Consider the following 14,488-nt stretch of genomic DNA (forward strand, 5'->3'; position numbering starts at 1 on the left):
GTGCCCCCACGGCACAGGCCCTCCCGCGGATCGGTGGGCCCCGATCGCGGGCCAGGCCACCGTGGGGGCACCCCCCGGGGTCAGATCGCCCCGCGCCCCCCCCCCCCCAGGACCCCGGAGCCCGCCCACGCCGCCTGGTCCCGCCGGTAAATACCAGGTTTAATTTACGCCGGCGGGACAGGCAATTTCTGGGCGGGACTTCGGCCCATCCGGGCCGGAGAATTGAGCCGGGGGGTCCCGCCAACCGGCGCGGCCCGATTCCCGCCCCCGCCCAATCTCCGGTACCAGAGACTTCGGCGGGGGCGGGGGCGGGATTCACGGCGGCCAACGGCGGGGGGTCGGAGAATGACGCCCCTAATTTCTGTGGCAGCGAATTCCACGGGTGAAGAGATTTCCCCTCATCTCCATCTGAAACGGTCTAGCCTGTATCCTCAGACTATGACCCCCCCTGGTTCTGGATACACACTCCCCTCCCCACCCTCCAGAGGAGGTTCACAAGAATGATCCCTGGAATGAAGGGCTTGTCGTACGAGGAACAGTCGAGGACTCTGGGTCTGTACTCGTTGGGATGAGGGGGGATCTTATTGAAACTTACAGGATACTGCGAGGCCTGGATAGAGTGGACGTGGAGAGGATGTTTCCACTTGTAGGAGAGACTAGAAGCAGAGGACACCATCTCAGACTAAAGGGACAATCCTTTAAAACAGAGATGAGGAGGAATTTCTTCAGCCAGAGGGTGGTGAATCTGTGGAACTCTTTGCCGCAGAAGGCTGTGGAGGCCAGCTCACTGAGTGTCTTTAAGACAGAGATAGATAGGTTCTTGATTAATAAGGGGATCAGGATTTATGGGGAGAAGGCAGGAGAATGGGGATGAGAAAAATATCAGCCATGATTGGATGGCGGAGCAGACTCGATGGGCCGAGTGGCCGAATTCTGCTCCTACGTCTGATGGTCTTATGTTGTGCGGGGCATTGTCACTGTAACTCAGCACCCCGCTGGATGCCATGTCTGTCTATCTCCATCAGACCTGACCTGCTCCTGCTGCGAATAATGAACCGATGTGTCTCCCAGATAATGGGCGGGGAACATTACAGAGTGGCTCAGTGTCTGGGTATCCGCCCTGTTCTTACCGGCTCTGTATAGGAAGTGGTCACTGCAGAAATGTAATAGTACGCACTGGTCATCGTCGGAATGTAGATTTTAGCCTCCAAATCTTCAGCGAGGAAACAACCAAGATTTTTGATCTAAAAACACGAATAAGATTTAATAAAGATTGCAGACACCTTGCTCGAGGGGGCTAGGATACAAGAGCGGGGCTGTACTTCTGAGGCTGTATAAGGCTCTGGTCAGACCCCATTGTGAGTGGTTTTGGGTCCCGTATCTGCGGAAGGATGTGCTGGGGCCTTGGAAAGGGTCCAGAGGAGGTTCGCAAGAACGATCCCTGGAATGAAGAGCTTGTCGTGTGAGGAACGGTTGAGGACTCTGGGTCTGTACTCGTTGGAGTTCAGAAGGATGAGGGGGGGATCTTATTGAAACTTACAGGATACTGCGAGGCCTAGATAGAGTGGACGTGGAGAGGATGTTTCCACTTGTAGGAGAGACTAGAAGCAGAGGACACCATCTCAGACTGAAGGGACGATCCTTTCAAACAGAGATGAGGAGGAATTTCTTCAGCCAGAGGGTGGTGAATGTGTGGAACTCTTTGCCGCAGAAGGCTGTGGAGGCCAAATCACTGAGTGTCTTTAAGACAGAGATAGATAGGTTCTTGATTAATAAGGGATCAGGGGTTATGGGGAGATGGCAGGAGAATGGGGATGAGAAAATATCAGCCATGATTGACTGGCGGAGCAGACTCGATGGGCCGAGTGGCCTAATTCTGCTCCTATGTTTTATGGTCTTGAGGTTAGTTAGGAGCCCCTTGAAACATTAATGTCAACAGTTTGTACCCGGGATCAATCCAGATCGGACTTGGTGGACAGGCATTCCCGGGCTCAGGAACCGATGAAAATGCCCTCGCCTCTTTTCCTGGGGAGTACTGCACTCGTTCCCTTCTCCTCATGTGTCAACTAGCCACTTGCCCGTAAGAGTGGTGGAACTCTAGAGCTTCTAACCCCGCAAATGGCCTCCTTCTGTGGCTGCGCCGACTCCATGGTTCTCCTGTTCCTGTCACAGGGGAGCTGGATCGCGACCAGCAGCAGTAACGCCCCTGGCTGGGTTACCCTTCCTCAGCCAGTAATTTAGCGACTTCTGTCTTTGACTGGGGCTGGGCGGGAAGAGCTGACAAGAGCTCAGACTGGAACAAGGCTCCGCACCGCAGAGAGTGATGCATTTATTCAGTTACCTAAGGGTGAGGGATCTGTGTAGAGTTAATTGTCGATCGATATTTCGCACACGTACGCGCGTACACACGCACCCCGGATGGTGGGTCCTTATCTGTGATTCCCCGAGCATTGGCAGATGGGTCGCACGGTAGCACAGTGGTTAGCACTGTTGCTTCACCGCACCAGGGTCCCAGGTTCGATTCCCGGCTTGGGTCACTGTCTGTGCGGAGTCTGCACGTCCTCCCCGTGTCTGCGTGGGTTTCCTCCGGGTGCTCCGGTTTCCTCCCACAGTCCAAAGACGTGCAGGTTAGGTGGATTGGCCGTGATAAATTGCCCCTTAGTGTCCAAAAGGGTTAGGAGGGGTTTTTGGGTTATGGGGATAGGGTGGAAGTGAGGGCTTAAGTGGGTCGGTGCAGATTCGATGGGCCGAATGGCCTCCTTCTGCACTGTACGTTCTATGTATCCATGGAGAAGGGAGAGAGGGAAGGCTGGAGGTACAGGAGGGGATCCAAACTTTGCCACATACCCCACTGTCAGGACACACGCAATATCTCGTCAACAACAACAGGGGCAACTGGAGACACAGCCCTTCAGGCAGTAATCGCTTCACCTCTGACCATCTCTACCTTAAAGCTGTGCTTGAACTCTGGCTGGATTTCTTCGGGCACTGGCTCTGTGGCGGGCTGCACCTCATAGCGCTGATGGCTGGATTCACTGCCAGGGGAAAGCAGCGGGTTTTAACAATGGCATTGGGCATGGCTAAGTCTGTTATATTAGTCACAACATTCCGAGGCACAGCACCACAAAGAGAACATCTTAAACTTTCAGCTTCTGAGCTCGGGCGCATCCAGATTAGAATTACAGTGGGTTAACTAGTCTCCCGCACAGTAGGATCCCAAATTCCTCTCCTGTTCTAATCCCTCCCCCCCGCTCCCCCGTAACTAACCCATTCTTAAATGTGGACTGAGTCCCTGGCGTTAGTCGCTAATCTGCTGGTGCATTGTACAGATTCCACCTCCCGTCTGAAGGGGTTTTCCCTACTTCGTCCTAAATCTCCAATTCGGTTTTACAGCTCTTATAACGAGACCCCCTCCATGCCACGGGACTGTCCCTTGAAGAAAGGTTTTTGTCTTATCGCATGGCTTCAGTGATGTCATTTTTGCGAGTGGAGCTGGGCTGTGGCTCTGTGAGTTTTACTTTCGCTTTCAGCTTTTATCTGCTGTGGATTCAGACAGGAGGAAGATGTGTTTTGTTCCCGTCTCTCTCTCTCTCTCTAGTTTCCTTTTAAACATCTGTTCCAGTAAAATTCACCTGGGTGGTGGCTTCAGGTATAGTTTGTTTTCCGGAAGGGTCAGAATCTCAGGGAAAGGCAGCCTAATTCAAGTGAGAATACAGAGTGCTGGGCCACGCCCTTGAAAAGGGGTTTTCAATTTGTGGTATTTTGTTATTGAATTGGAACAGTTAAGGGGGAATTCATTAAGTGCATACATAGATTACTGTAGCTGGGGGGGATGTCTTTTATGTTTGTAATTGATAAAAATCCTTGCGGTGTGTTTATATAAATGTTACTAAGTTCTTAGAATAAAGTTTGTTTTGATTAAAGTGCCTAGAAGACTGTAGACTCACACCTGGAGTAAAGGCTCCTGTGCTCGCCTTAGCCTAATTCAACAAAAGGTTATAGGTCAGGTGAACTCGATAATACACTTTGGAGTTTAAAAATAAATAAATTTAGAGTACCCAATTCATTTGTTCCGATTGAGGGGCAATTTAGCGCGGCCAATCCACCTACCCTGCACATCTTTGGGTTGTGGGGGCGAAACCCACGCAGACACGGGGAGAATGTGCAAACTCCACACGGACAGTGACCCGGGGCCAGGATCAAACCTGGGACCTCGGCGCCGTGAGGCAGCAGTGCTAATCCCTGCGCCGCCGTGCTGCCCTACTCTGTAGTTTTTTAAACCCGGCCCATAACACTACAAACAAGGTGTATCTACCCGCTCTTAGGTGCCGCCCCTTCATAAGGTTAAGCAGTTTTATCAAATCACCTCGCTTCGAAGGCAAGGTCCCAGTTTTGACAGCCTTGCTTCCTATGGGTATTTCTTCGCAACAGCCAGCCTCCCAGTGAATCTGTGCAGGTTTGAAAAGGGGACGAATGCTCCCGCCGCACTGACATTGTTCACCAGTCCCAGCCTGGGCAGGGCCGCCTCTGCTGGTTTTGTGCCGTCTCACACTTGCTGCGTTCATTGGAAATCTGACAACACTGGAACCCCTCAGCAGGTCGGGCAGCCAGTGTGGAGGGGACGAGCGCGGTGGCTCATGTCTGAAGCTCCCATCCGGGCTGTCAGATCGACAGTCTTCACCAATAGGCGGCACCCGCGGCGCAGTGGCTAGCACTGCTCCCTCCCGGCACTGAGGACCCAGGGGCAGCACAGCGGTTAGCACTGTTGCTTCACCGCGCCAGGGTCCCGGGTTCGATTCCCGCTGGGTCACTGTCTGTGCGGAGTCTGCACGTTCTCCCCGTGTCTGCGTGGGTTTCCTCCGGGTGCTCCGGTTTCCTCCCACAAGCTCCGAAATACGTGTAGGTGGTTTGGCCGCGCTAAATTGCCCCTTAGTCTCCAAAACAAGGTTCGGTCCGGTTACGGGGATAGGTGCGGGGATAGGGGCTCTTTGCCGGTGCAAACTCGATGGGCCGAGTGGCCTCCTTCTGCACTGTAGATTCCATAATAAATCAAAGCTGGTTTCGCCACACCTTTAGCGAATACATCAGATGCTGGACGTACAGAAGAGTTTGCAAACTCGCTCTAAGCTCGCTCAGTGTCTTCTGCTGCGACGTTGATATCCTCCATGCTCTGAGCTACTCACAGTTCTAATCCTCTGGATTTGCAATCTGTTTAACACTGCTGTGATGAGGCGCAGAATTGGAACCACTTACCTGGTCAGGAGGAGGTCTGACTCGTACCGCACGGCAGCCCAGATGTAGACCGTGTTATCGCCAAGGGTCTCGTCCATCTCAGTGCTGTCGCTGCAGGAAGTGAAAGTTTCCCATTACATTGGAGGCCGTGAACCGCACCAAGGAGCGGCTGATCTCCGGGTCAAACATCTGACCCCCCCCTCCCCCCCCCCCTCCCCTCGTACCCAGCCATGCTTCGCAGTGAGCGACATGCAATGACCAAGAGCTTCCACCGGAAGAGAAGGGTGATGGGAGGTGGAGGAAGTCACAGTGACTCGGTCAGCACTCCTTCCAGTCACATGCACTCGGGGACGGTTTAGCTCACCGGGCTGAACGGCTGCTGGTTCGTGATGCAAAGCCAGGCCAGCAACGTGGGTTCGAACCCTGCACCGGCTGAGGTTATCCCGCAGCTTACGATCACCTGGGGCAGTGGCGACTTCACCGGATACTTGCATCGGAGGCGGTACAGGGAAGTTTCACTAAATTACTGCCTGGAACATGGGCTCCTGCGTCTGCAGGTGAGGGATTTGGGGCGGAGGCAGGTTTCGACCTTCCCGTACCTGCCGCCCCGGGGACTGCAGGATAAGGTGGTGTCGAGAACAGGAGTAGGAGAGGGGAAGGTTTCACAGATCTACAGGGAACTGATGGCGTGGGAGGGTGTCCCGATAGAGGAGGTGAAGAGAAAGTGGGAAGAGGAGCTGGGCGGGGAGTTGGAGGCCGGGTTATGGGAGGAGGCCCTGAGGAGAGTTAACGCATCCTCGCCATGCGACAGGCTCAGCCTGATCCAGTTTAAGGTGGTCACAGGGCGCACATGACGGTGGCCCGGAAGAGCAGGTTCTTCGAGGAGGTGGGGGACAGGTGTGGGCGCTGTGCGGGAGGTCCTGCTGAGGGGGTCCGTGTCGTGGCTGACGGGTTTCTGGCAAGGGTTTGCTGACTTCAGTAAAGCGTTTGATAAAGTTCCCCATGGCAGGTTGATGGAAAAAGTGATGTCGTTTGGGGTTCAGGGTGTACTAGCTAGATGGATAAAGAACTGGCTGGGCAACAGGAGACAGAGAGTAGTGGTGGAAGGGAGTGTCTCAAAATGGAGAAAGGTGACTAGTGGTGTTCCACAGGGATCCGTGCTCGGACCACTGTTGTTTGTGATATACATAAATGATCTGGACGACGGTATAGGTGGTCTGATTAGCAAGTTTGCAGATGATACTAAGATTGGTGGAGTTGCAGATAGCGAGGAGGACTGTCAGAGAATACAGCAAAATATAGATAGATTGGAGAGTTGTGCAGAGAAATGGCAGATGGAGTTCAATCCAGGCAAATGCGAGGTGATGCATTTTGGAAGATCTAATTCAAGAGCGGACTATACGGTCAATGGAAGAGTCCTGGGGAAAATTGATGTACAGAGAGATCTGGGAGTTCAGATCCATTGTACCCTGAAGGTGGCAACGCAGGTCGATAGAGTGGTCAAGAAGGCATACAGCATGCTTGCCTTCATCGGACGGGGTATTGAGTACAAGAGTCGGCAGGTCATGTTACAGTTGTATAGGACTTTGGTTAGGCCACATTTGGAATACTGCGTGCAGTTCTGGTCGCCACATTACCAGAAGGATGTGGATGCTTTAGAGAGGGTGCAGAGGAGGTTCACCAGGATGTTGCCTGGTATGGAGGGTACTCGCTATGAAGAAAGGTTGAGTAGATTAGGATTGTTTTCGTTGGAAAGACGGAGGTTGAGGGGGGACCTGATTGAGGTCTACAAAATTATGACAGGTATGGACAGGGTGGATAGCAACAAGCTTTTTCCAAGAGTGGGGGTGTCAATTCCAAGGGGTCCCGATTTCAAGGTGAGAGGGGGAAAGTTTAAGGGAGATGTGCGTGGAAAGTTTTTTACGCAGAGGGTGGTGGGTGCCTGGAACGCTTTGCCAGCGGAGGTGGTAGAGGCGGGCACGATAGCATCATTTAAGATGCATCTAGACAGACATATGAACGGGCGGGGAACAGAGGGAAGTAGATCCTTGGAAAATAGGCGACAGGTTTAGATAAAGGATCTGGATCGGCGCAGGCTGGGAGGGCCGAAGGGCCTGTTCCTGTGCTGTAATTTTCTTTGTTCTTTGGTATATGTCAGAGGTATTAAAAGTGAGGGTGGTTCCGAGTCCCGAGTTGGCGATCTTCGGAGTGTCGGAAGACCCGGGAGCCCAGGGGGGGGAAGAGGCTGACGTCCTGGCCGTTGCCTCCGTGGTGGCCCAGAGATGGATCTTACTCGGATGGAGGGACTCGGAGCCCCTGAAGTCGGGGGTGCGGATTAGGGACATGGCGGGGTTTCCCAGACTCGAGCAAATTAAATTTGCCTTGAGGGGGGTCATTGCAGGGGTTCGCTCGGAGGTGGCAGGCGTTTCATCGACTTCTTCGAGAAGGATTAAGCTGTCAGCGGGGCGGGGATGGGGGGGGGGGGGGGGGAGGAGGAAAGGCCTGGAAGAGACACGTCATGGACAAGGGAACCATTGAGGATTTTAAAATCGAGGTTTCTGCAGGACAGGGAACCAAAGAGTGAGCGCCGTGGCTGATAGAATGAGCGGAGCTTGGACGACGGGTCGCAGGGTCTTGGGCGAGCTCGATGACTTGTGCGTCCGGTCACCGGGTGTTACCTCGAGACCATCTAGTCCTCCTTCCCTTACAGCTCCCCCACTTGCAGAAGGAGGCCTGAGGCTTAACGCGAGGGGTAGTGAAAGACGACAAATGAGGTGACGTCTGACCTGGTAACACTGAGGTACAACTCCACTTCATCCAACAGGAGTGAGCAACGAAACTCAAACTCCACTCGAAAGGACACCTGAGTGGGGGGGAAAGACAAACATTTCTTGTAGCAGGTCGGAGCGGAAGCCCTGTTCCTTCTCTTCATAAAACTGCATCTTAAAAATGGAAGCTTAAATCAGACACCAACATTTTTCCTCCTCGCTGTTGTTGACCTCATTTATCAACATCCTTTTTTCCTTCTCTTCCTCGTCTGCAATCCCAGAATTCCGGTGGAGTTCAAATACCCTGGTGTGTAAATAAACATCGCCCGAACAGACATGGCGGTCAGGCGAGTCCAGAAGACATAGGAGCAGAATTAGGCCACTCGGCCCATCGAGTCTGCTCCGCCATTCATTATGGCTGATAATTTTCTCAACCCCATTCTCCTGCCTTCTCCCCATAACCCCTGATCCCTTATTAATCAGGAACCTATCTATCTCTGTCTTAAAGACACTCGGTGATTTGGCCTCCACAGCCTTCTGCGGCAAAGTGTTCCACAGATTCACCCCCCTCTGGCTGAAGAAATTCCTCCTCATCTCTGTTTTAAAGATCGTCCCTTCAGTCTGAGATGGTGTCCTCTGCTTCTAGTTTCTCCTACAAGTGGAAACATCCTCTCCACGTCCACTCTATCCAGGCCTCGCAGTATCCTGTAAGTTTCAATAAGATCCCCCCTCATCCTTCTAAACTCCCAAGGAGTACAGACACAGAATCCTCGATCGTTCCTCATACGACAAGCTCTTCATTCCAGGGATCATTCATGTGAACCTCCTCTGGACCCTTTCCAAGGCCAGCACATCCTTCCTTAGATACGGGGCCCAAAACTGCTCACAATACTCCCAATGGGGTCTGACCAGAGCCTTATACAGCTTCAGAAGTACATCCCTGGTCTTGTATTCCAGCCCTCTTGACATGAATGCTAACATTGCATTTGCCTTCTCGACATGAATCTGCACGTTAACCTGAAGAGAATCGTGAACAAGGACTCCCAAGTCCCTTTGTGCTTCTGATTTCCTAAGCATTTCCCCATTTAGAAAATAGTCTATGCCTCTATTCCTCCTTCCAAAGTGCATAACCTGACACTTTCCCACATTGTATTCCATCTGCCACTTCATTGCCCACTCTCCTAGCCTGTCCAAGTCCTTCTGCAGCCCCCTGTGTCAACTATGGCAGGCGGCACAGTCGAATGAAACTCTTATTCTCATCCAGTCCCACTTAGACGTGTTTTCCAGCCGGGATCGCTCATTATTGGGAATGCTGGCTGGTTCACTTCCCTGGGCTCCAGGCCCAGTTCGACTGGACTTGCAGCATCCTCTCTGAGATTAGCTCGAATCAGAGGAATTCAGACCAGCGTCACGGACTGTGCTGGATTTAAAGCACTCACTGAGCAAAATGAATGGACGGAGAGAGAGCTGAACCCACCTCGATGAAGCAACCCCTTATTATCAGCGAGGAAGGAGAGAAAATACTGAGATTCGGCTCAGTCAACACTGCACAACAGTCTGGAACAGGGGCCCAAGGCAGCCTGGGACAGCCAGTGGAAGGGTTAACCCTTCTGCAGACACCTGACAAGAGCTGGTGTCTGTTGTGACGGACATACCTGCATCAGGGATCGGAAGACGGGGGAAACTCACGTTGCAGATTCTGTGGTGAGACGAACACACTAAACATTCAACTTTATTCTGTGCATCATCCTGAGGAAATTAAACATCACAACATTATTGGAGCACAGGAAATAGTGCCCCACAAACACTCCCAGGACAGGTACAGCACGGGGTTAGATACAGAGTAAAGCTCCCTCTACACTGTCCCCATCAAACACTCCCAGGACAGGTACAGCACGGGGTTAGATACAGAGTAAAGCTCCCTCTACACTGTCCCCCATCAAACACTCCCAGGACAGGTACAGCACGGGGTTAGATACAGAGTAAAGCTCCCTCTACACTGTCCCCATCAAACACTCCCAGGACAGGTACAGCACGGGGTTAGATACAGAGTAAAGCTCCCTCTACACTGTCCCCATCAAACACTCCCAGGACAGGTACAGCACTGGGTTAGATACAGAGTAAAGCTCCTTCTACACTGTCCCCATCAAACACTCCCAGGACAGGTACAGCACGGGGTTAGATACAGAGTAAAGCTTCCTCTACACTGTGCCCATCAAACACTCCCAGGACAGGTACAGCACGGGGTTAGATACAGAGTAAAGCTCCCTCTACACTGTCCCCATCAAACACTCCCAGGACAGGTACAGCACGGGGGTTAGATACAGAGTAAAGCTCCCTCTACACTGTGCCCATCAAACACTCCCAGGACAGGTACAGCACGGGGTTAGATACAGAGTAAAGCTCCCTCTACACTGTCCCCATCAAACACTCCCAGGACAGGTACAGCACGGGGTTAGATACAGAGTAAAGCTCCCTCTACACTGTCCCCATCAAACACTCCCAGGACAGGTACAGCACGGGGTTAGATACAGAGTAAAGCTCCCTCTACACTGTCCCCATCAAACACTCCCAGGACAGGTACAGCACGGGGCTAGATACAGAGTAAAGCTCCCTCTACACTGTCCCCATCAAACACTCCCAGGACAGGTACAGCACAGGGTTAGATACAGAGTAAAGCTCCCTCTACACTGTCCCCATCAAACACTCCCAGGACAGGTACAGCACGGGGTTAGAGATATAGAGTAAGAGCTCCCTCTTCATTGTCGCAAACACTTTGTTTTCTGAGCTGTCGGTCGGCTGGTTAAATTGCAGGTGTCACAGCCGGAGATAAAAGCTGATGTGGGTGGAATAGAGCGAGGGTTGACAACGGTGAAATGATATTGCCTTAATGATGACACAACGCTGCGGTGTGGCTGAGGTTGGAACGGACTAGAGGCTGTCTAACGGCCGGGTCCAACTCAAGTGAAAAGGAATAAACGTCAGGAGTAGGTGATGGAGATGGGACGAAATGAAGTTGCCTTGTTTGTCCTGCCGTTAAACCCGACACATCTCTGTCTTCTCCATGGGGTGATGCCAGGTGGGCAGTTAGGACCAGACCGAGGTGTCTGTGGAGTCAGGACACTGGGGGAGGGGGGTAACTGGCCGTCAGTGGCTGATTGGTGTTGGCTGACCCTGTGGTCTTTAATTTTCAGAGTGGTGCTTTGGAAATATCCGCTGCTGCAGAGATATGAGCAGCGGTCGACTGGCCGAGTCACGCCAGAAGCAGAGCGCATTCCGGGAGAGGGCTTCCCGGTGGCCTGGACCCCGGGGGCACCCCAGCCGGGAGCCGGTTACTACTGCTCCACCCAAACGTGCAGCAGGCGGAACGGGGGCGGGGGGGGGGGGTCACCCAGAGCATTCGAGGGCCCTGGGTGGTCAGGGAGAGGGCAGGGTGGCACTGCCAAGGGCCTGGGCTCAGACGGGGGGGGGGGGGGGGGCCAGGACAGGAGGGATGAGGAGAGTGTGAAGGTTGGGGGGGGGTAAAGGGGAAGGTCGTGGAAGATGGAGGGCGGGGGGTGGGAGGGGGGGAGGAGAGGAGCGAAAGGGGGGCATGTGAAGGGTTGACGAGGAGGGGGCCCCTCAGCAACTCCATGGCGGGGTGTCCTGGCCTGGGGGGTGGGGGGTGTCTGTCCTGCCCATGCGTGTTGGGCGGGGGGGGCGGGGGGGGGGGGGGGGGGGGGGGGGGACATTGCCCGTGTGGGGAACACTTGAGCTCACCTGGAGATCGGGACACCCTTTCGAAATGGCGGCCCGGATCGCCGAGGAGCCGGTCTAGCCGTCAGCACGGGGACACGGGGCAGCACGGGGACACGGGGCAGCACGGGGGACACGGGGCAGCACGGGGACACGGGGCAGCACGGGGACACGGGGACACGGGGGCAGCACGGGGCAGCACGGGGACACGGGGCAGCACGGGGACACGGGCAGCACGGGGACACGGGGCAGCACGGGGACACGGGGCAGCACGGGGACACGGGGACACGGGGCAGCACGGGGACACGGGGACACGGGGACACGGGGCAGCACGGGGACACGGGGCAGCACGGGGACACGGGGACACGGGGACACGGGGCAGCACGGGGCGGGCACGGACGGGACGGGCACGGGGCAGCACGGGACACGGGACACGGGGGACACGGGGCAGCACGGGGGACACGGGGCAGCACGGGGACACGGGGGCAGCACGGGGACACGGGGACACGGGGCAGCACGGGGACACGGGGCAGCACGGGGACACGGGGACACGGGGCAGCACGGGGACACGGGGCAGCACGGGGCAGCACGGGGACACGGGGCAGCACGGGGACACGGGGCAGCACGGGGACACGGGGCAGCACGGGGACACGGGGCAGCACGGGGACACGGGGGCAGCACGGGGACACGGGCAGCACGGGACACGGGGCAGCACGGGGGACACGGGGACACGGGGCAGCACGGGGACACGGGGCAGCACGGGGACACGGGGACACGGGGCAGCACGGGGACACGGGGCAGCACGGGGACACAGGGCAGCACGGGGACACGGGGCAGCACGGGGACACGGGGCAGCACGGGGACACCGGGGACACGGGGACACGGGGCAGCACGGGGACACGGGGCAGCACGGGGACACGGGGCAGCACGGGGACACGGGGACACGGGGCAGCACGGGGACACGGGGCAGCACGGGGACACGGGGACACGGGGCAGCACGGGGACACGGGGCAGCACGGGGACACGGGGCAGCACGGGGACACGGGCAGCACGGGGACACGGGGCAGCACGGGGACACGGGGCAGCACGGGGACACGGGGACACGGGGCAGCACGGGGCAGCACGGGGCAGCACGGGGACACGGGGCAGCACGGGGCAGCACGGGGCAGCACGGGGCAGCACGGGGACACGGGGCAGCACGGGGACACGGGGACACGGGGCAGCACGGGGACACGGGGCAGCACGGTGACACGGGCAGCACGGGGACACGGGGACACGGGGCAGCACGGGGACACGGGGCAGCACGGGACACGGGGCAGCACGGGGACACGGGGCAGCACGGGGACACGGGGCAGCACGGGGACACGGGGCAGCACGGGGACACGGGGCAGCACGGGGACACGGGGCAGCACGGGGACACGGGGACACGGGGCAGCACAGGGACACGGGGACACGGGGCAGCACGGGGACACGGGGCAGCACGGGGACACGGGGCAGCACGGGGACACGGGGCCAGCACGGGGACACGGGGGACACGGGGCAGCACGGGGACACGGGGCAGCACGGGGGACACGGGGCAGCACGGGGACACGGGGGCAGCACGGGGACACGGGGCAGCACGGGGGACACGGGGCAGCACGGGGACACGGGGCAGCACGGGGCAGCACGGGGGACACGGGGACACGGGGCAGCACGGGGACACGGGGCAGCACGGGGACACGGGGACACGGGGCAGCACGGGGACACGGGGACACGGGGGCAGCACGGGGACACGGGGCAGCACGGGGACACGGGGCAGCACGGGGACACGGGGCAGCACGGGGACACGGGGCAGCACGGGGACACGGGGACACGGGGCAGCACGGGGACACGGGGCAGCACGGGGACACGGGGACACGGGGCAGCACGGGGGACACGGGGCAGCACGGGGACACGGGGCAGCACGGGGACACGGGGACACGGGGACACGGGGACACGGGCAGCACGGGGACACGGGGCAGCACGGGACACGGGGACACGGGGACACGGGCAGCACGGGGACACGGGGCAGCACGGGGACACGGGGCAGCACGGGGACACGGGGCAGCACGGGGACACGGGGACACGGGGCAGCACGGGATAAATGCCCCGACATGGAGTGGGGCGATTGGGCCGAGGGGCGGTGCCCTTTCGGAGGGTCACAGAATCAGAGAATCATCATAGAATTTACAGTGCAGGAGGCCATTCGGCCATCGAGTCTGCACCGGCTCTTGGAAAGAGCACCCTACCCAAGGTCAACACCTCCACCCTATCCCCATAACCCCAGTAACCCCACCCAACACTAAGGACAATTTTGGACACTGAGGGCAATTTATCACGGCCAATCCACCTAACCACATCTTTGGACTGTGGGAGGAAACCGGAGCACCCGGAGGAAACCCACGCACACACGGGGAGGACGTGCAGACTCCGCACAGACAGTGACCCAGCGGGGAATCGAACCCGGGCCCTCGACGCTATGAGGCAGCTGTGCTATCCACTGTGCCAGCGTGCTGCGTTGATGTAAATATCCTGTTGGCGACGGTCTCTGCCTGACTGACCTGCTGAGTGTGCAGCCAGTGATGGGCAGGACGTCAGAACCCCAGGAAAGGGAGGCCGAGGTTGGAAATGAAGGGATTATTTACCCTGACCAGGAGACTGGTGAAGAGCAGGTTTTTGGAAAAGGTGATATTGAGGCTGGTATTGTAGGCGTTCTCTCTCCCGTTGGCCAGCAG

General features: G+C 56.9%; 1 protein-coding gene across 1 annotated transcript in view; it reads right to left on the bottom strand.

Moving 5' to 3' along the window:
• Window positions 1-14,488, bottom strand: part of itga10 (integrin, alpha 10) — a 217,026-nt gene that overhangs the window by 25,869 nt on the left and 176,669 nt on the right. Inside the window, 7 exon segments of the mRNA XM_072490684.1 lie at window positions 1,131-1,244; window positions 2,948-3,035; window positions 5,254-5,343; window positions 8,019-8,095; window positions 9,656-9,679; window positions 9,681-9,749; window positions 14,399-14,488. The exon segment at window positions 14,399-14,488 is cut by the window's right edge and continues 52 nt beyond it. Coding sequence (XP_072346785.1) covers window positions 1,131-1,244; window positions 2,948-3,035; window positions 5,254-5,343; window positions 8,019-8,095; window positions 9,656-9,679; window positions 9,681-9,749; window positions 14,399-14,488 — 552 coding nt within the window.

This window comes from Scyliorhinus torazame, chromosome 26, assembly GCF_047496885.1.
Source record: "Scyliorhinus torazame isolate Kashiwa2021f chromosome 26, sScyTor2.1, whole genome shotgun sequence".
NCBI lineage: Eukaryota > Metazoa > Chordata > Chondrichthyes > Carcharhiniformes > Scyliorhinidae > Scyliorhinus > Scyliorhinus torazame.